Source organism: Anomalospiza imberbis, chromosome 13 (assembly GCF_031753505.1).
Source record: "Anomalospiza imberbis isolate Cuckoo-Finch-1a 21T00152 chromosome 13, ASM3175350v1, whole genome shotgun sequence".
In the NCBI taxonomy this organism is placed as follows: Eukaryota; Metazoa; Chordata; class Aves; order Passeriformes; family Viduidae; genus Anomalospiza; species Anomalospiza imberbis.
In genome coordinates, this window is record NC_089693.1 from 10,776,526 (window position 1) to 10,798,377 (window position 21,852).

A 21,852-nucleotide genomic window follows, 5' to 3' on the forward strand; every position below is an offset into this window, starting at 1 on the left:
TTTGCCAGAAAAAAACCTTTTTCAGAAGCAGTCATCTTCATTAACAAGGAGATTTTGTATTTAACCTGTTCACAGCTGTCAGTTGTGTGTTGTATGAACAAATTGAGATTTCAGAATGCTTACAATTAAAGGTAGCTTACCCTTGCTTTGGGAAGGGTGATATAGGAGCCAAAGTAAAGTAAATGATTGTTGGACCCTTGATTATTTTTGTAGATATTAATATCAAGTGTGTAAATGCATGTAAAATCTTCTTTTTGAGAGATATGACAATCCTTTTCCCTTCTGTTCAGCATGTTGGCCGTGGGTTATTTCTCTGCTGTTCCTTTGTAGATATTAATGAGTGCGAGAGAGATGCCTGTGGCAACGGAACCTGCAGGAACACCATTGGCTCCTTCAACTGCCGCTGCAACCTGGGCTTCATCCTCTCACACAACAACGACTGCATAGGTAAGGAGTGCTGAGCACAGGCATGTGTTCCCAAGGCTTTCTACTTCTAATAAAAGTACCATAAGTACCACCAAGTAACCCTATTTTGTCAGTCTCAAAAGGCCCCTTTGATTATGCACTGCTCACTTTTCTAGAGCCACTTGAATGTTGGCCCAAGATACAGGAACATTTGGGTTCTACTCCTGCTCTGACAATTTTATAATACAGTAATTTCCTCTCACTTGCTTTTGAAACGGGACTGTGTTATCAGTTACTTTGTTGATATAGTGGAAACAGAAATCTCACTTACCCAGTTTCCATTGTTGCTGATGCTTCTGACATCTTTCAATGTTATTTGTCCTAGATGTGGATGAGTGTGCAAGTGGAAATGGAATGCTCTGCAGAAATGGTCAGTGTGTGAACACCATTGGGTCCTTCCAGTGTCTCTGCAATGATGGCTATGAGGTGGCTCTGGATGGAAGGACTTGTGTTGGTGAGTGCTTTCTTTTAGGGTTGAAAAAAGTGCAGCAAAGCTTGAGCAGATATGCTTAGTGAAACGGTAGCAGAGAGAACTGTCACACTGCCATCATTGTACCTAGCAGAAGGACACTGACAAGAGAACAAGAAGATGACTCCTCTCGCTCCTGGAGAGTTCCACCTTCAGTTTGATGGAATCAAAATTAAAGTGGCATCAGTCAGAGATTTATTGGGATAACAGCAATTACCTGAAATAAATTGTCTTTCTTTTTTTCTAGATATCAATGAGTGTGCACTGGAGCCTGGAAAATGTTCACCAGGCACATGCCAGAACTTGGATGGCTCATTCAGATGTATCTGTCCTCCTGGATACATCCTGCAGAATGACAAATGTGAAGGTGTGTACAAAACAATCCTTCTTTTGTCTCTTTCTTAGCTGCTCACAATTGTTACCTATTTCCTTTTCATTTAAATGTGAGTAATGTTTAGTCTTTTGTGGCAGTGTACAGGTCTGAACTGTAGCCACTAGCAAGTCTGTCACTTCCTAGAAAAGGTCTCACCAGCACTTGTTTGAACCAGAAGTACTTGCTCTGAACCCTAGAAAAATGTAATCCCAGGCTATTTCCTTGGTGGTACATTGCTGAAGTTTGCTCACTGCCTGAGGATTTGAAAACTAACTGTGGATTTTGCACTTGGGTTACTGCTTCCTCTTTCTGTTCTTTTTTTGGGCTTTTTTGTTTGTCAAATATGATAGATATCAGTGATGATGTAAAATTGCCCTTTATGTAGTACAGCTGCCAGTGTAAATGTTATTATTTTTCATCTCTTTAATTACTTTTCCTACAGACATTGATGAGTGTGTGGAACAGCCAGAAATTTGTGCCCTGGGCACATGCAGCAACACTCCAGGCAGTTTCAAATGTCTGTGTCCAGAAGGCTTTGTATTGTCTTCCACAGGAAGGCGATGCCAAGGTAAGTTCATTCCTATTTTCTGGCATTTCAAAATTTGTTTGCTGTTTCATAAAAGCCTTTTTAGAGATCTGTTTCTAATACAGCAAGAAAGCTCTGGACTCAAACAGTGTTTTTCATAGGGAAAACATGATAATTCTGTAGCTGGGGCCAGGTTCTGTCTTGCCCTAACATCTGTTTTTCATTAAACAGAGCACTGCAATAAAAGGAGTGAAGTTAATGTTAAATGCACCAGGTTAAGCAAAAAAATTACGTTGTCCTTTCTTGTACCCCTGGAAGAAATGTTGGGGCTACCTGGACTCTTTGTAGACAGCAACAAGACACAGAGATGGAGCATGAATGCAGGCAGGAGACTCAAGGCAGTATTTCCGGTTTTAAGGCTCTCCTTAGCACTTACCATACTCATATAACACTTGTTATATGCTGATCCTCTCTGCAAACGTGGGTGGAAAAAAGATTTTTGGAAAAAATTGGCAAACAATGTTGTGTGGACAAAAATTACCCATCTGCTTAGGGAAATCTGAAGTGTCATTTAGCTTCCAGATTACTGCATACACAGTTCAGAGCCTAAACAGATGAGATGTTAAAAGCTGAATATCTAGTAATTAAAAGCCACAGGTTAGTTTATTTTGTGTATAAAGAACCAGAACAAAAAATTAGGGAGTGAGTTACTTTAAAGGCTTTGGAAATTATTAAATAGATACAGCATTAAATGTCTTATACACTGTGCACAGTTGGAACCACTGATGAGTAAGACCTTTATAAGGACCTCTGTAGTTTTGCTTGGCACAGAGCACTGATGCTTGTTGACACCATAGTGAGTTCTTCCCTTCACAGTGGGCTAAATGAAATTGTGGTTTTGGTAAAAATGAATCCAACCTGCAGTAAACATTCATCCAAGTCTTCAAACCACCATGCAGTTTGGCAGTTACTTCACTCAACATCAAGAAGGCGTGTTTTAGCTGTGTTTATGTAGCTCGTATAAATGAAGTTTCTTCAGTCTGAGGGTTTTCTTCTCTTCAGGTAAGAAGAAAAAAAATCACAAAAACCCACCAAGAAACAAAATCCTAAAAAAGAATGCGGCCCAATCTTCTACTTTTTTAACATAGGCCACTGTTCCACACGATATTAGAGGAAAGTGCACATTTGTATATGAATTTCAAAAGGGCTTCTCTCTATGTCCTAAAAGAGGACTGTTCTTTTTTCAAATATCTCAGGCCAAGCAAAGTTTTGTTTAAAACTTCCCATTACCTAGGACTTTGTTAAAACCTGGACATTGCCCAGCATTGATGCTGCAGCCGGAAAACTGAATGAGCAGCTGCTTCCAGAACTGCCCTGCTGCTGTCTCCCTGCCAGCACAGAGAGCTGCCAGCTCCCTGCCTGCTGGATGCTTGTGCTCTGTGATCTCAGTTCTGTCCAGCATCCTGGTTACCCAGCTTCAGGGAATAAAACCTGGTGCCACAGGGAGAGTTTGCTTTGTTTGTCTGTACCTCCAGAAGAATGAGGAAGGAAAGGGCTGATGAAAATTGCCTCTCATTTTAGCACTACACAATATTGTCATTGCAAGTTGATGAAAATCTCTTGACTTGAGTGATTCTTATCAGTAATAGAATATAAATTCATGAGGCAATATTCCATTTTTTGAAAGAGGAGTGAGGATAAGAGGACAGTACAGTCCTTCCATTTCTGCTGGACCAAAGAGAAAACCCTTGCTTTTCCATGACTGAAGTAGGAAACTGTTCCATAGCTTTTCTTTACTGAGGTAGGGAGCTTCCCTCCTTATTCAAATCTTCCGGAGACAATCTTATCCAAATCTTCAAGTCAGAGACAATGATGGTCCCTATTAACAGAGCTAGATGGAAGTTGGGTGTTTTGGTGGTGTGTATCCTGTAATTTTGCAGTTAACACCTCTAAGTGAAAATTGTGCCGAGGTTGCTCTAACTGCTCATAACAAGTTTTTTTCTCTATGCAGATCTGAGAGTGAGCTACTGCTTTACCAAGTTTGAAGATGGGAAGTGTTCTGTGCCGAAGTCCCGAAACCACTCCAAACAAGAGTGTTGCTGTGCCTTAAAAGGGCAGGGATGGGGAGATCCCTGTGAGCTCTGCCCAGAGGAAGCAGATGGTGGGTTATTGACTAGCTTACCATACTTGCTCTCTGAGCAGAAAGGAGATTGGGATTCTTATTAGAAGGAATTTTGAAAAATAGTTTTCTAAAAGTAAGTGTTATAGGTCTCTGTAAAGTAGATGCCATTGCAGTCTGAAAAACCACGTCCCTTGGATAGTCAGATATCAAGCATATTCCTTCTTTGCTTAGAGATTTGTTACAGTGTTTAGATGCTGGCTATTTTGCTATGGAGGTATCACATACAGAAAATGGAAAACAGCAAGTAGGTCCTTGATAGGCTCTGAGTAGCAAGTCCTACAAGACAAAAATAGAATTCTTATAATTGTAAATAGGTATAGAAAGAGGTGCCACAAGCATGAAATCTAATTAAAATAAAACCCCAAACAGTTAAACTGGATCTGCATCTGAATTTTGTTATTAAGAAAATGTAAACTTGCAATCTTATCGATGTGACTGACTTTCAAAAATAGCAGGGCATAAATAAATACAGGCCTTGAGGAAGGAAAGCCTGCCTGGACCATTGCTAAAGAAACACTTTCCTTTGTTAGTATCCTTTTTAAGACTGAGTAACTCGACATCAAGCAACTCAACAGGCCTCTGTAGCATCGTGGTGCAATTTGCTGAACGGACTGTAATTCGTGCTGACAAATGCGGTTAACAGCATTACTGGCTTCAGCAATACATGATTGCAGTTCATTTCATTCATTAGTCATGTAGATTTTTTGCAGAAAATCCTCACAAAAGCTGAGGTTAGAAAAGGGAATTAGAAGAGTGCCAGTTGCAATATTCCTCCTAGGCCTATTGCCTGTGCATGTTTCATTCCATTGACATGGACCATGTGAACCAAAGTCAGTTGAAAGGCACAGCTTATGTTGCAGCATTTCCTTGAAGTGTCAGCATATGTATTTTTCACTGTCCAAACTTTCTCAAAGGATATCAAAGCCCCTTTTCTCATATTTAAAAAAAGAAATAGCTTTAAGATAGCTGAGTCTGGATTAAATTATGCCTTCTTCAGAAAATAAAGGAAATTTTATTTTTACAACAGAAAAAATGCAGTCACTACTACTGATACTTCTAAAATAGAAATGCTGCATTACTTTGTTTCTTAAGGAAGTTAAATACTGCTAATTATTCACAGGATTTGGTACATAAGCATACAGGAGATCAGATGAAATGTAAAGCAAACATGCAGTTTTTGCATGAATGTAATATAAGATGATAAGTTTATGTATTAGCATACTTTTTTTCTGGACCTGAACATGAGGAGGATGAACTGGTGGCAGTGGTTACAGGTAGTTTGTGCAGAATGCTGATTGCCAAGATAGAATTTAACATATGGTTTGATTTTTATGGGGTTTTTTTCAGAGGCATTCAGACAGATTTGTCCATTTGGAATTGGCATCCTTGTTGGACCTGGTGACGCAAGGCTGGGTAAGTGCCTGAACTGCACAGCGCCACTTTTACATCAGTGTCCCTTTACCACCCAGAAGCCATTCTCCATTTCAATTGAGAATAACACCTCTGCAACTATTTCCCAAAGCCATGAAGTGTGGAAACTTCTATACCTTTTATCTTCCCCAATTTTTCATACTGATTTCAAATTCCAGCTTGGCTACCTCACATATCGGAAACTGAACTTCCTTTGAGCTAGGAAACTTATGTAGGATCTAGGGAATGGATCTAGTGTCACGTAGCATACTTGTCTTTTCTTATACAATATGTGTAGCCTGTTTACAGTAAATGGTTTTAATCCTCCAGAAGTGCAAACCACGGTTTCCCAGATCCCTTCAGTACATTCTGTTCTCTCCCAAGACAAACAGCACTTCAGCCTTATTGGCAAAAGTTTGCATTTAAGGAGCACTGGATGACTACTGCTTTTCATATCTGCTGCTTCCCCTGTAGCCCCAGTCAGAGAGGTTTATATCTGACATTTAGAATCAGTTTCTTTTCTGCATTCTGAAAGCTGGCCTGCAGAACAAATTCTGTGCCCTAATCCTAATATGTCAGAATTTAAATATTAGTATTTTTTGTGATCTCAGAAATATTTCTTGCCAGAACATTTGTTCTTTGAGAGAAGTCTAAAAGCACATGAAGCCAGTTGCACTTACTGTGTTGTTTGTATTTCTGGTTAAGATGTGGATGAGTGCCTTGATCCTGATAACTGTAAATTTGGGCAGTGTATCAACACAGATGGGTCTTTCCGCTGTGAATGTCCATATGGTTACATCCTACAAGGAGCAGAATGTGTGGGTAAGTACAGCTGTTCCAGCTTCCATTGTAAAGATTCTCCTGAGTTGCTAAGTATGGCATTAAGGAGCAGTGGGGTTGTTTTATTCTAACATTTTGGAGTCTTTATCTCTGCTCGTGCTTAAAACCTGCCAGGGCAGGGCCTGAGCAATCTGCTCCACATTGGCCCTGCTCTGGCTGAGTGTTTAACGCAGATAGCCTCTACAAATCCCAAATTATTTTCGGAGTCTGTGGTTCTAATTCAGTACTTAAAGTGAGTTCTTGCATTTTCTATTTTTCTGGTTGTACATCAACAACATGGATTTTTTATCATTTTAGTTGAGTATAACCATGTATTCTTGCCTTGGTCTAACTACTTGCAGATACTGATGAATGTGCTGTTGGAAACCCATGTGGAAATGGAACTTGCAGGAATGTGATAGGAGGCTTTGAATGCACCTGTGTAGAAGGATTTGAGCCTGGGCCAATGATGACCTGTGAAGGTGAGACTCCTGTGTGCTAAGGACTGTTGTTGTAATTGTGTTCCCTGATTTTGAAAACAGCTGAGGGGACTAAAGCAGCTTTAAAAATAAAATATGGACACTTGGAATGATACCTCTTTATCTGAAAAGGGAAAATGGGCTCCTTCTTCCTGTATCCACCTTGAACTGTAGTATGTTTTTCTGACTGGAGCCGGGGTGGACAGACTTTCAGGTGGTATCTACTAAGGGACTGCCCAGAGAGGAACATGTTGGGGTGCAGTCTCTTCAGAACAGTTCCCAGAAGTGCTGCTTACTGTGTGTGTGGGTTTTGCCTATCTCCTTGAGGGAAGAGATTCACTGTGCATGATGAAGATAGGAAATGGGCTGCTTGAGTGAGTTAGGAAAGAAACAGGGAACAAAGGAGAAAATACAAATACAGTACTCAACAATTACCATGGTACCCCTAGGTTGAATATTTTTCCTGCTTTGGTGTCTCATTTCAAAATTAAAATTTGAAAATGCATGAAGAGAAGTAAGGAAGATCAGAGGTATAGAAGAAATATAAATTAGAATTTTTCAGTGTGGAAAATGTGGTTGAAGAGATATATGATTTTATAAAGCCACAAGTGGTAAAGGTACCAAAAATAGAGGGACCATGTTAGACAAACCAAAGCAAATATTTTTATATGCATGGTACTTTTTTAAGTTGTGGAAACCTTTGCTACAGAATATTAGCAAGGCCACAAGTATAAATTGACCCAGAAAGAGATTATACAAATTTGTGGGGGAATCCATCAGTGGAAATTAAGCTTGATAGTTTGGTTGTGGCTTTTGGCTGTGGAAGTCCTTAAACTGAGAGGCTGCATCAGGGGAAAGATCTCTGCATACATGGTATAAGGTTTTAAATATTCATCTCCTTCTGTTACAGCCAGGGAGAGGAGAATGTCCTAGGACGTTCTGACACTGTCCTCTGACTTGACACAGCTGTTCCTAAATTGTCTGCCACAATCTATTTCTTTGCGAGCCCATGCAAAAGAACGCTTCTATTTTTGCATCAGATTGCATTATTTTTACATATAGTTAGAGCTTCATTTGCTTCTCTGTGGAATTTGGGTAAAAGCTCAAATTGCAGAGGAGGAGCTAGCTGAGTGCAAAAGCGTCACTATATAGCAGTAATTACTCAAGTAGTCCAGGCATTTTGTATGTAAATGCACTTCAAAATAACGTTTCTAGTAAGGATATTGTTTTATGGAATTCAGTTTATGAAGAAGCTGAATTAGTGCATGTAGAATTTAAATAACCAATCAGAAAAAAATGAACCTAGGTGTGGAAAAGATCTAGTTTTAACTGAGCAAGTATTTTGGCAGCATGTATCTGGAAATTATTTCCATTGGCTGCTTGCTGTTGAACTTATTGAAACTTCAGGTAGCTGTGCAAACATCCTGGCATGTCTGGTGCCTGCTTCTCTACAGAAATCCATGAAGAGTAGAACCAAGGGTCCCCAGCTATTAAAATCTAGTCCTCAGTAAACTGGGATCTGTGGTATTGCCTGTACCTAAAGCCTGTGCACTCAAGTCTGCTGAGTTTCACACAAGTGTTTCCCTCCCCCCACGCTCTTTGTCGCCCCAAATCCAGACGTGAATGAGTGCATTCAGAACCCTCTGCTCTGCGCTTTCCGCTGCGTGAACACCTTTGGATCCTACGAGTGCAAGTGCCCCGGGGGGTACGTTCTGCGGGAGGACCGGAGAATGTGCAGAGGTAAAGCTCCTACCAGGCTCTCACAGTTGTGAGATAATGATTTCAGTTCCTGCAGGGGCAGGGCTCTGACTCACTGCACTATTGGGCCAGAGTTTTAATCCCAGGAAGTAACTGAGTCAGAAAGAATTTGGGATGAAATTCTATGATTTGCATTATGCACTTGATTGTACTAGGCCTGTCCTGCCAGTAAATTTATACAACTGCCTAAAGTGAGGTCATATCAGATGATACGGTTTTGTCTTGCCCTAAAAATGGGCATTTGGGAGAAATCAATTTTCTCAAGGCTAGTATATTTATGGTTGGTTTAGAACAATAAATGTATGGGTAGGATTTGATTATGATAAGAGATTCCAAAGTCAGAATTTACTATTGTGAATTTCCAGGATCATGTCTCTATATAATGAAGTCTAAACCTTGTGTTTTAGATCAGAATGAGTGTGAAGAAGGAATTCATGACTGTGACTCAAAGCAGATGGAATGCAAAAACCTAATTGGCACCTATATGTGTATCTGTGGGCCTGGTTATCAGCGCAGACCAGACGGGGAAGGCTGTATAGGTAAGTGACTCTGAAGTGTTGAAGCTCTTGAAATACATGGTTCCTCAGCAGGATTAAAATTGTGGATTTAACGAAGTGTTAAGAAACTCAGGGGAAGAATTGCACAACTTCTTGTGTAATGGATCAATTGGTGCTGTACACATTTGGTTTTGCTGTTCAGATGTACACATCTGTGGGTAGTAAGTGGAAAATCTGGGTGTGGGTGTCATTATAATCAGTTTGTACTGCTGCTGCTGCTGAATGCTCTGAGGGAAGAAGGTGAGGATTTGGGTTGGTTGCTGTAGGCTTGTTTATCTGTGCTAGCATGAATGAGAGTAGATCTGAATTTTTTTAAACCTTGGATGGCATTCAGAACTGCAGCTGTAACTATGAAAAATTTTGAAAACCAGTGAGGAATGTACTGCAGATATAATGTATATAACAGTTGTGAGCTAGATGGCCATCTTTCCTCTGAAAATTGAAAACAATAAACTTTAAAATATAAGAAAAAGAAAAAAATTGAAGTCTAACCCGGCCAAATGCACAGCATAAGAGTTCCATACCAACCTTTTACCTACATTAATCTAATAATGGACTTGATTTTTGTCCTAAAATTTCAAAAATGCAGATGAGAATGAATGTCAGACCAAACCTGGGCTCTGCGAGAACGGCCGTTGTGTGAACACAGTGGGGAGTTACAGGTGTGAGTGCAACGAGGGATTCACGGTCAGCGACACCCAGGACGAGTGCCTTGGTAAGTCCCAATTTACACCTGAATGAGCTGTCACTTGCATAGCAGCAGTGAGGGCTGAAATTAAACTTAAAAATGTATGGTAAGAAAACACACTCTTGAATTTACATGCCTTTAGGAAGAGGCCCTTGTATCTATGTGTCCTCCTGCAAGTTCCTTATTCCTATGCTCACCATACCCCTGCTTCAGTCTGTCCAGCTGGGGTGACTTGCTGTGAAAGCTGACTGTTCCATGGTTTCAGTCAGCCAGGAACTGCTCTGACATTTCTTTGGTCCTGATTTTCAGCCAGTCCTTTTTCTCTAGTTTCAAACAGAAACATACCTTTTTATAAGCATATTGAAGCTTCTTGTCTTCTGCCTTTTGCTAAATTTCTTGTCTTTGTTTCCCTTAGATGTCATTCTCTCGTTCTTACTGCTGGTAGTCTTTCACTCTCAGTTCCACAGTCTCAGGGTGAAGTATGCCCTTTCTATTATATTTCTGAATTCCCAACATCTCACGACCCTCTGGAATTCACCATCAGGGTTTTTTGTGATGCACAATTTGTCTTCCAGACAACAGGGAGGGCTACTGTTTCACTGAAGTCTTACAAAGTATGTGCCAAATCGGATCGAGCAACAGGAACGCTGTCACCAAGTCTGAATGCTGCTGTGACGGTGGCCGAGGCTGGGGGCAGAACTGTGAGGTCTGTCCCTTCCCAGGCACCGTGGCCTTCAAGAAGCTTTGCCCTCATGGCCGAGGATACACATCCAGTGGAGCAGGTACTTTTCATTAAATGATCTCTTAGACAAGGCCAAATTAGGTGATAAATTATAAACTCTCTTTTTTCCATATTTGAAGACTGTCATGTCCTACATGTTTTGGATATCAGCTGAAATTTTCTGATATTTTTCATGTTGACCGAGTTTAGTCCTTTGGGAAGAAGGTGCACAGCCAAAGGCCCTGGATGATGAGGCATCCATCCCATCTTGGCAGATACTTGCTTTGTGTCCTGGTTGACTGACATGCACTCCAATGGGAATTTGCATCTCACATTTGAGTGTGTTGCAGGCACATGTTGAGAGCTATTTGTGTACATGAAGGCAAAGGGATGTTTGATTTGTGAAGGCTGATACATGATCAGCTTCAGTTGTTCCCTTCACTTACAGCTTGTTCATTGCATAAGAAAGATTAATGCTCCATTCTGTATTTTTCCACTTATTATTTATCTTTAGATCTGTGCAATGTTTCACTATTTTATGTAATTATTTTATGTATGGTGTGGGTTTCTCTGTGTCAGGTCACAAGAATCTATTGAAGCTGTACAAAACCAGTTTTGTTGCATTGAAACTAACCCTTGTTTAATTGCAGATATTGATGAATGCAAGGTTATTCATGACGTCTGCCGCAACGGGGAGTGCATCAATGAGAGGGGAACTTACCATTGTCTTTGCAATCTGGGCTATACTACAGATGTCACTGGCACTCTTTGCATTGGTAGGTTTTACATTGTGGTGTTTGTTTATGAAGTCTGTTACTAAGAGAGGACTTGAAGAAAGAAATAGAAATATTTTGAAAAATGAGAAAATAAAATGTCACTTGTCAATGCTTTGGGGATTTGGATTTCCTTCTGATCTATCCTGAACATTTTGTAAAACATTATCACAAATCTTGATTACCAGCACTGAGGTATCTGGTTTTGCTTCTTGTAGATCTGGATGAATGCAATGAGTCTCCAAAACCTTGCAATTTCATCTGCAAAAACACAGAGGGGAGCTACCAGTGTTCATGTCCAAAAGGATACATCCTGCAAGAAGATGGGAGAAGCTGCAAAGGTAAAAATCAAGAATTTACTGCAGAAACTGTGTTTCACAGACAGAAATAATTGCAAGGACATTTAAATTATGCAGATCTGTCACCTTGATTCATATGAGTATTTCCACTAAAGACAGTGGAAGTGGCCTGCACAGGATGGAGCTGGTATTTCAGTTAATTCCTTGTTAATTTGGATGGACAACAGATCGACAGGAATTTTTGCAGGTTGATGGCAGCTGATCTTAAAAGATTTTGTAATTAATAATATATATGATTGTTCTTATTTTGGTAAGCCAAAATAATGGCTTGTTGAAGCCATATCATGGTTTAATCCATATCATTCAATGATAAATGAATCTTACTGGATGCAAAGGTGACCGTGGTTTGCAGTGCAGTCCCCAGCATTAAGAGAATTTTTACCTACTGCTTTTGCAGCATACTGGATAAGACACAGCAGTGCAGGAGAGATTTTTGGAATATTCTTTAGAATTCCATACATTAATGTGTCTTGGTAACGAAGATTTTATTAAAACCACACAAATTAGAGCAGCAATTCCAAATCTGGCATGCAGAATGACAGTGTACTTTGTTGCTAGCATTTCAATATTTCTTTTGGAGTAATAGTGTGCTTCAGTGCAAGGCCGTATTCAAGTCTGCCAGATCTCATGAAGATGGTGACTTCTTTTTATTGGCTGAGCAGACATTTATTACATCACAGAAACTTTCAGACAAATGAGAGTGGTGTCTGCAATTCAGCGTTAGCATGGACACTCTGGAGCTCCAAAGGCCCATTCATTAAATATGGGGCTTCATGTAAGAGGAACTGGGAACCAGTGTGTAAAGTGATATGTAAATTCAAAGGGCTTTATTTGCTGTTATTTATTTGCATTCACTTATTTCTGAGTCCAGGGAATACAATTGAAAGATGTTTTCTTGGTTTTTTTAGATCTTGATGAATGTGCAACAAAGCAGCACAACTGCCAGTTCCTTTGTGTCAACACTATTGGGGGATTCACTTGCAAATGTCCTCCTGGATTCACTCAGCACCACACAGCCTGCATTGGTAGGTGACAGGGGAAGGTAAACATAGATTTGGGAATTATTATTGACCCTTACTCCAAAAGCAAACTAGCAAGGAAGTAAAATCATCTTCCTGAGGAACCAAATGGAAACATAGGCCGGATTCTGATCCTAATCCCACCAGAGAGGGCTGCAAAGAGGCCCCTTCCTCCTACTTTCCCTTGCTTTCATAACCTGTCTTCGAGGTTTGCACTTTCAAGAACCAGCCAGTACAAACACCACTTTTTAATTCTTGCCTTACCCTTTCTTCAGCATTGAGCAAAATATAGTTATATTTTTCTTTTTGTAGCTCACTGACATCATGTCAAGGCTTCTTGAAACAGCTATGAAATACACATTTCTGCAGTTGTCTCTGATCACATACCCATTGGGTACATGGAAATGTTAAACTAAACTGCTTCCTCCTGCACAACACACTTTCTGCTCTGCAAGCTGGATCCTCTTTCTGTGTCAGTTTGATGATCCCGTGGTATTGGTGTGAAATTGGAGGTGTTTGGAGACCAAAACATCAAACTTCATATTTTTGGTGAAGAAAAGAAAGTTTCCCTTCCTATTACTTTTGTGTTTCCAAATTCAGAAGAAGGCAGTGTAAACTGTCCTGTAATGCAAAGTGAGAACCTGGGAGGGCAGTGGTACACCTGTGTTACTGATGTGCCTTTATCTCCTGCCACAAACCTTCCATCATTAGCATGGCCAAAACATCACCTTTGAAATGATAACTACAAACTAACACTGAGCTTCGCTTTCCCTCAGACAACAACGAGTGTGCTACTGAGATCAATCTCTGTGGGGCAAAGGGCATTTGCCAGAATACACCAGGAAGTTTTGTTTGTGAGTGTCAACGTGGCTTCTCACTTGATCAAACTGGGCAGAGCTGTGAAGGTGGGTACAACACAGTGCATTTAACTTGGCCTTCTCTTGCTTCCTTAATCTTCTTTCATACTGTCACCCAAGGAAGGACCTATGGAGTAAGCACCAAAATCTGCAGAAGCAAGCATGTGTAGGTTGAAGTGAGGGGAGAGTACAGAAATGTAGCAACAAGGCACTATTTCTCTCCATGGGCCAGAAAAAAATGGATATGTTGTGAGCTTCTAAAGAGCTGGACAGATATTTTCTGAGGAGATGTAGCCTGGAATGTTTTAGTTTAAGTGTTGTAAGTTCAGTGAACCTCTTTTGAATCATGCATGGATTTTTGAGGGATTCAATGACAGGAAGTTTTGCCTCTCCAAGGTGACCTGCTAAAGAGAGAGTTCAAGGGCTGCAGACTTATTCCTCTGGGTCCTTAGAGCCTTCTCCTGGGACAGAGTTTGGGTTGTTTTGAAAAGAGGTGTCCTGGGATTTTTGGGTTGGATGCGCAGGTAAAAGCAAGGGTCTGTCTGCTGTGGAGCTGGGACCCTTAGGAAGTCATTAGGGATCCCATATACAAATGGCTTTCTCCTGTCTGCTCCACAGCAGAATGCAAAAACTGAAAATTTTTGTTGAATGTGAGAGCTTTCCATAGTTTTCAGCCCTATATTACTTGCTGTGGAGCCACAAATCCAAACCCGAAACGCCCGTAGTGGTCAGGTTTTTGGAAGATCCTGAAATATATTATATATGTATGATAAATGAATATATGTGATTATTTGTAACATGTTTTCCAAATACAGCATAATTTGAGCTTCTCTGCCAAAACTCAAGAGTGTGTTTCACCCTTTTAGATGTTGATGAATGTGATGGCAACCACCGGTGTCAGCATGGCTGCCAAAATATAATTGGAGGATACAGGTGCAGCTGCCCACAAGGATATCTCCAGCATTACCAGTGGAACCAATGTGTTGGCAAGTCACTTTTGTAAATTCATACATTAGAATGCTTGTTACATTAGTTAGCAGCAAGAAGTGAAGGGCAGTGGTGCAGTTTGCCATACTTTCTTTTCTGATTATAATTTGCTAAGTTCAGCAGAGTTTCATTACAAGTGTGGTCTTCTGAAGGCAGAGTGGATATGAAACGCACCCATGTCCTGGTTCAATAAGTATTTAAGCACAAAGCTCTCCCTGATGGTGCTAGAGGTTAGGTTGACTTTGAGGAAACTTGTGTTGTTCATGTATTTTGTGGTCTGAACAAAGGAAATCTTACTCAGCTCTGCAATGGTCTCTGCTTGGACAAAGGTCTTGTCTAAGAGTGGATGGTGGCTTTAGCCTGGCACTCTCAGAACCACAACTTTGGATTGTTAAATCATAAAATTCGATTTCTGGCTCCAGCAATCTCAAATTCCATTAAAATACTACTTGATCTGTGCTTTTGTCATTCTTAAAACACATATAGGAAGGCTGCTGTGATTAAGTCCTTCCTCTTCTGTAATTGTTACAGAATTAACAATTTGTTATATTTGAGCAAACCTGCAGCTGTCTGTCTAGAGATTCTTCCTTGAAGCTTTAGGGTACAGTTTAGAGTGAGTGCTTACAGATCAGTTCTGGTTATAATTAACAAATGCTGGTGCTCGTAAGTTTATAAGTAAATACACTGGTGAATTAAATGCCTCCTTCTTCCCCATCTAAGCTCTGTAGCTATACCAAGTCTCTGAGCCCTCATGGATGGGGCTGCCTGTGCAGCAGTCATGGGAAAATCCTCTGTGTCAGCAGGGTAGTATGCAGCATATTCAAACAAGAGAAACAGGAATCATTTTTCCTCTAGTGACAGTTATGTGCACTTTCCATCACATTTAATGGGCTTCGTGCAAGCTGGTCTTGTGTGGATACCCAGAGATGTGTTGATGGCCTCGTTGAGAACAAAGAGCTTCATAGCTTTGTGTTTGGCTTTCTTTGCTCTCAAAAAGATAGAAAAGCCTTGCCTTGTTGTCACTGTGGTGCTCCAGGGAGGTCTCTGCTTTTAACTGTGCTTACCAAACCTCCTGACATTACACACAGTCCTTGCTGTGACATTTGTTTTGCTCTAGCGCTCTATGCCTGTAACATACTAGGGACAAGGAGGGAACACAAACATATGGGGGTTTTGAATGTTAATTCAATTAGCAGAGTTTAGGGTTAAATTCAAATTTAATCTGCAGGAGGATAAAAATCCCCCAAGATTGCAGCACTGTCATGTCTGGCTGCTGGAGAACACGGCAGAATCTGAAAAAGTGCAATGTTGAGTTTTGTGAAACATCTTGGCTGTTTCCAGGTCTTCCTGGGTGAAAACATTTAACTAAGTGTATTTCCAAACCAGGTGTACACTGATACTCTAGCTTTTGAGGCCATTGACTACTGTTTAGATTTATACAGGGAATGCCAGTTTCAAAACGCACAAGCACTGAGTATTTGCCCCACTGACAGAAAGGTGCCAGCCTTGGCACCAAAAATACTGGTCCACTAGAAAATTCACCAGGGAAATTTCTTGAGGGCCACACCTGGTGCAAGACTCAGCTGGTACTTCCACCTTCTTGGACATGGGGTGGTCCAGGCAGAAATCCAAAGCTGCAGGAAAGGAGATCTGGGCCCCTGTGTCCTCATGGCATTTCTCCTTCCTGCTGAAGCTGAGCATGACAGAGCTGTGTGTTACAGAGCACAGGAGAGCAAGGCCGGTGCCTGACAGTACAGCTTGTGCAGTCTGAGGGTCCCAAAATTGTTTTTCTTTTTCTTCATATTTTTTTTTCTGACACTCACCCAAAATATGAGTGTCACTAGTGTCCCCTTTCTTGCCACTGTGGAGCATGGTGAAGTGAGCATATCTGCTCTTGGTGCAGTAACTTCCTGTGGCCCAAAAAAGCATTTATGATGTTGGTATAGTTGCTCTGAGGTGTGAGAAACACTGAAATATCTCTCTGAGTTAATGGCAAACCCTTACAGGCTCTGGGAACAAAGGATTCAGCCCCAGGTTTTAATACCTTGTGGTGTCCACATATTCACGTTGTACTGCCTGTAACTGTATATTCTTAAGATACTTATCTGGATCTCCTGGGTGTACCACAGGGGAAGAATCCATGTACTGGGTTTTTCCGTGACAATTCCTTCATATTCCTTGGCAATCCCAACTCTGCAAACAGTTTGTGTGTTTTTTAGCCTATTTAATGAATCGTTCAGGGATTTTTTATGTTGCTGCAACACATTTAGATAATCACTGAAGAATGCTTTGGTTCCTCCCATGTCTTGTGCTGTCTGTGACTGCATCCCCTGCCCAGGCACTTCCACACCACATTCACATTGTGAATCAGGCTGCAAGAAGAAAAGACATTGCTTTTAAACAAAGAACAAAGAGCCACATTGTTAGGAAAAAGACAGTAATGCTCTGACTTATTACTTATTCTCCTGTAACCTGGATGCTGAGGTCAGAGATGCTGCTCTGTACTTCCCAAATGGAGTTTCTTATATGTGCACACCCTGCAATGTACATATACATTTATCACAGAAAATGGGGAACAATAACATTCATAACTTTTTGAAGCAATTTGCCACATCAGACATCAAAAATCAGACTAGCTTAATTTCAAAAAGTAGCCATTTTCAGTAAATAAGCCTGAACTGACCTGAAACTCCTACAGTGCCACCCTTAGGAAGTTTGGAAAATAACTGGTTCAGAATATAGCAGTCTTTTTTATCTATAGCTGCTTTTATTTTTACTTTACTACTTCCCATATTTTACCTATGTCGAATATTTAAATGTAAGTGTGTAGGGAGGTATTTTCAATGCCTGGAAAAAGTGTCAGAACTTGATTCCTTACTCTTTTTCCTTTCATGTTGATAGCACTATGAACAGGGGATTACTTGACCAGGCTGTACAATGTTTTATTCTTCTCAGTTATTTCTAGGAAAAAAAGCTATCTTCTCTGTTTTGCTGCTTTCCAGAGCATGACCTGACATGGCATGAAACATCTTCTGTAGAGTAGCCCCAGTGTTGCTGTTGTGTGGTTGTAGTCATCTCCCAAGGACCACTGCCCCAGGCAAGGGGGAGGACAAGCCCAGTTGCCTGTGTCCATCTGAGGTGGCTGCACATTCAGCCAAGCATGGCCTGTACAAGGGGTAGGCTGGGTTGTACCTGGGTAAAAGTTAACATGGTCTATTCTGCTTTTTTTCCAGATGAAAACGAATGTCTCAGTGCACACATTTGTGGAGGAGCATCCTGCCACAATACTTTGGGAAGCTATAAATGTATGTGCCCTACTGGATTTCAGTATGAGCAGTTTAGTGGAGGTTGCCAAGATATCAATGAATGCGGTTCTGCACAAGCCCCATGCAGTTATGGTTGTTCAAACACTGAAGGTGGCTACGTCTGTGGATGTCCACCTGGTTACTTCAGAATAGGACAAGGGTAAGGGATTCTCATTTTAAATTAACAGATACCAAGGGGACATAGTCCACTCCTTTCTTAGCAGTGGGGAGCAGCAGAAACAGAGGGGGACTGTCAGCAATTAAAGAGGGATAGGGTTGGGAAGGTGCTCAAGAGTTGGATGCACCTATTGATTTTGGAGATTGGAGTGGGGAGGGGAGAGTGGGGAAAGGTAACCATGGAAAGGGAAGGGTTTAATGCTTGGAACTGAAATTTGGTCAGGGCTACCGGGTTCAATCCTCTGTTTTAAGCTACTGCTTTGACCTCTCCTGCACACCCCAGCAGTCTGCCAAGTCCTCTGAGCTTGGCGCTTGGGAGCTCACACTCCTTGCTGTGATTCACTTGTCTCCTTAAAGAGGAATAAAACAAACATCAATAATAACACCCCCTACCACCTGCAAAAAAAAACTACCTTATACAAGAAGTTTCACCTGCTGGTTGGAATAACAGCTCTGTATGCTCTTAGGTTCTTGTATGTTCCATATTCTTCTGAGTTTCAAATTAGTATTTTTTTTAAATAAATGTATGCTTTATCAAGAAAACCAATTTTCCCTTGCCCCAGTGGGCATGTTAGGGCTGTACAACATATAGGACCAAACAACCCAAATGGAAAGCAGGAAGATTGTGGTTTAAAGTTTGTAAGTGACTAAAAGCTTTGGGATGCATTATGAAAGACCTCGCTCTCCAGATTTTTCAGCAGTTGTTGAAAATTGGTCTCTTTAAATGTGTTCCAGGCTGGATAACAGAAATTGCTAACAACAACTCGAAGCTTAAGCCTGTGTTTTTAAGACTGTTAAATATTGGCAGGTCTCTCTTGGGCAAAAACCCATGAAAACAGATTCTTGAAATAAAGAGTGGCCTCATTGTGATTCAGTGAGAATTTTGTCTGTTGACTTTAGCAGAAATTTTTCCTAGGAAATGAATGCAACATAATTGCTTAATAATTTGTACTTTGCTTAATTATTTGTACTTACAGTCCCCCAAATGCAGCTTTTGATAAGATCTATGTCTCGCTGGAGTTAATTTTGAATTTCTTCCTTCCTCAGACACTGTGTTTCTGGAGTGGGGCTAGGCAGAGGTCAAGGACAAGAGCTTTCACTCAGTGGAGAAGTAGATGACAATTCCCTCTCTCCAGAAGCTTGCTATGAATGTAAAATCAATGGCTATCCCAAGAGAGGAAGGAAGCGCAGGAGCACTAATGAAACTGCAAGTGAAGCAGAGGTAATTGACCCTTTCTGGGGGGAAAAAGTTTGTGGCTGTCTTGTGAAAGCTGGACTCAGACGGACGTGTGTCAAGAGACAATCCCTCAGGAAAAATCTACACCCTAAAGTAGAGCAAAGCTGGTTTTGGATGTCAGGTAGTGTTTCTGTCTCTGAAGTGATGTACAGCTTCCCTTGCTTTCCAAATGAAAATGTTACAGCTGCTGTCTGAAATGTTACCACCCAGTCAGAGGTGAAGGGTGAGGCTGCTTTTCCAGCACTCTGCTGCACCTGCAGGCTGCCCTGGCTCCATGCTTAACCCAAAAGAATCTTGCAAAGCAGAAAATCCCCATTGAAATGCTGTGGCTCCCTCACAGACCCAGCTCTCCTTCACAGCTGTTCTCTCAGCCTGTGGCTCCCCTGGCAGAGAGGAGGAGAGTGCCTTGTTTGCTCTCTTTGCAGGAGGCTGGTCACAGGCTCCCAGCATGGAGGGGCTTCACCTGTCTGGTAGCAAGGCGCGTGCACAGAAACTTGCAGCACGTGTCTCAGGCTCCTCTAACCCACACAGCAGTGGTGACAAGCTCTGTACTTCATCCTGAGGAGTCCTAGGCCCCTAAGAGTGCATTTGACAGATGATGTTAGAGAACCTCCTTTTTAAAATTGTCTAATTAGTAATGAATGACCTGGGCAAGAAACACACACAGGCACATGTGAACTGCTCTCTGACAAAGCCAGCTGACATCCTTTGTTCTTGTGCAGGATCAGAAAGAGCTGGAGCCGCCAATCAGTCTCGCCAGCTGGGATATTGAGAAAGCAGCGGTCTTCTCCATCAACATCTCGGATCTCAGTAACAAAGATCGCATCCTGGAGCTGCTCCCTGCCCTCACAACACTGACAAACCATAACCGATATTTAATTGACTCCGGAAATGAAGATGGTTTCTTTAGAATCAATAAGAAGGACGGGATAAGTTACCTTCATTTCACAAAGAAGAAGCCACTGCCTGGAAATTATTCATTACAAATCAGTAGTATTCCACTCTATAAAAAGAAGGAACTTAACCAGCTTGAAGCGAAACATGACAAAGACTACCTCAGTGGTGAGCTGGGAGATAACCTGAAAATGAAAATTCAGATATTGCTTCATTAATTCATCAACCAAAGACCAAATAATTAAACCAAAGATAGATAGGTAGGACTGAATATTCCTCCCAATCAGATTCTCCATATCACAGGTACAATCTTACATGACTACATTGATATGAACAAGCACTATCATATTATTACATAAACAAGGTACAGGATGAATACATGAGCTCAAAACTACCACTTTCTCAGGCTTTTACGTGTAGCTGAGCTACCTTGATATGTTGAATCTTGAAAACTGGGACTTTTATCATTGGAAGTTGGCCACCGATGCTGAGACACATCATCATTTCAGCAGAGGTACAAGAATGTGCTTTCAACTGATGGACAGCTCTATTTTTGTAATTCTTAAACTTCGCTTCTCCAACTACAACTTACTAGGTCAGCCATTTATGATATCCATTTGGTGCTAGTAAATTTTCAACCTAGATTTATAAATGCACTGTAATATTTACACAACTTAGAAGCCAAAATTGCCATTATTCAGTCTAAATACTTCAATCAACCAAAGTTAGCTCAGTAGTTTATCTCAGTTATGCCTATAATACATTACATGTAAATTAAGTGTGTGTATACTGTAATCATGCTATTTTTATCAATGAAGCATTTGTAAACTAGATTAATAATACCCTTAATGTGAGGGTTTGTAATGGTGCTTATAAGACCAACTACTTGTTAACTGTATACACAAACCTGATGATAAAGTTTCTGTGACTTGCCAAAATGCACTGAGGTCAGTAGGGACCATTAAACATTCTCAAAAGTCAGATGACAATCAGTGCCATCCTACACCATGACATATTGTAACATGTCAAGAGTACCCATAGTCATTCATATCAACAAGGGTTCAATGTCATAAATGTCACAATAAAACAGTTCTTTTTTTTAGTTTATTTTGTGGCCTTGTGTTTTTGCTAAAAGTGTGATAAACTGCATTTTTATACTTCAGGAGTTGTCAGTAGGGTTGTCTTTGTATCTGTCTGTGCGTCCAGGTGATTCCTCCTTGAGGGAGCTGCTGCTGTTCATTCTTCATGCAAAGAAAGAACAGAAGAAGTACAGAAACCTTCACAAATCTTAATAGCAGTGGACTTCTCTCAAGTTACTGTGTGGTTCCAGAAAGGAAGCGAGAGCATTTCCAATGACTTGACCCGAGTAGTCCGGTCAAAAAGTAATCTGATAGCCAAAACATGCAGAAGTGGATGTTAAATCATTATACAGAAAACACAGTTAAGTGTGAAAAAACCACTATTGTTTGCTAAAACTGCCTTAAGATATTCCTTTCTTTTACCCCCACTTCAACAGTTACTGTCATATAACCCAAGACTGATAAAAGAGGAATAATCCAATACCAGAAACCGTCACAAGCTTTAGATGGGTTTTAATATCAAGTGAATTATTCCGTGATGTGGATCTTCTTGTATATGCAAATGCCATGGTGTATCTTTTAGCAGCAGCGGCAGAACATTGTACTGAGGTGTGATGCTATACAATCTGGAAGAAAGAAGGGCTGAAACTGCTGCTGGGACAGCACTGTAGTTGATAGAGGGAACATATATTGAGCTATAATAGCTTTGGAAGGGAAA

At 40.8% G+C, this 21,852-nt stretch overlaps 1 protein-coding gene across 6 annotated transcripts in view; it reads left to right on the forward strand.

Annotated features, from left to right (window-relative positions):
- The window catches only part of FBN1 (fibrillin 1), a 146,222-nt gene extending 125,060 nt beyond the window's left edge, over positions 1-21,162 (forward strand). For 4 of the 6 annotated variants that reach the window (XM_068203898.1, XM_068203901.1, XM_068203899.1 and 1 more), the window contains 20 exons: positions 331-447; positions 791-919; positions 1,182-1,301; positions 1,750-1,875; positions 3,845-3,994; positions 5,363-5,428; positions 6,131-6,247; positions 6,607-6,726; positions 8,341-8,463; positions 8,889-9,020; positions 9,628-9,753; positions 10,302-10,508; positions 11,098-11,223; positions 11,439-11,561; positions 12,488-12,604; positions 13,375-13,503; positions 14,322-14,441; positions 17,676-17,907; positions 18,972-19,146; positions 19,884-21,162. In XM_068203898.1, the coding sequence (XP_068059999.1) occupies positions 331-447; positions 791-919; positions 1,182-1,301; positions 1,750-1,875; positions 3,845-3,994; positions 5,363-5,428; positions 6,131-6,247; positions 6,607-6,726; positions 8,341-8,463; positions 8,889-9,020; positions 9,628-9,753; positions 10,302-10,508; positions 11,098-11,223; positions 11,439-11,561; positions 12,488-12,604; positions 13,375-13,503; positions 14,322-14,441; positions 17,676-17,907; positions 18,972-19,146; positions 19,884-20,273 (2,945 nt within the window). In that variant the 3' untranslated portion in view covers positions 20,274-21,162. Of the gene's footprint in view, positions 1-330; positions 448-790; positions 920-1,181; positions 1,302-1,749; positions 1,876-3,844; positions 3,995-5,362; positions 5,429-6,130; positions 6,248-6,606; positions 6,727-8,340; positions 8,464-8,888; positions 9,021-9,627; positions 9,754-10,141; positions 10,206-10,301; positions 10,509-11,097; positions 11,224-11,438; positions 11,562-12,487; positions 12,605-13,374; positions 13,504-14,321; positions 14,442-17,675; positions 17,908-18,971; positions 19,147-19,883 lie in introns of those variants that run through there. The other 2 variants (XR_011003760.1, XM_068203902.1) reach the window with 2 other exon arrangements.
- Positions 21,163-21,852: the final 690 nt, after the last annotated feature.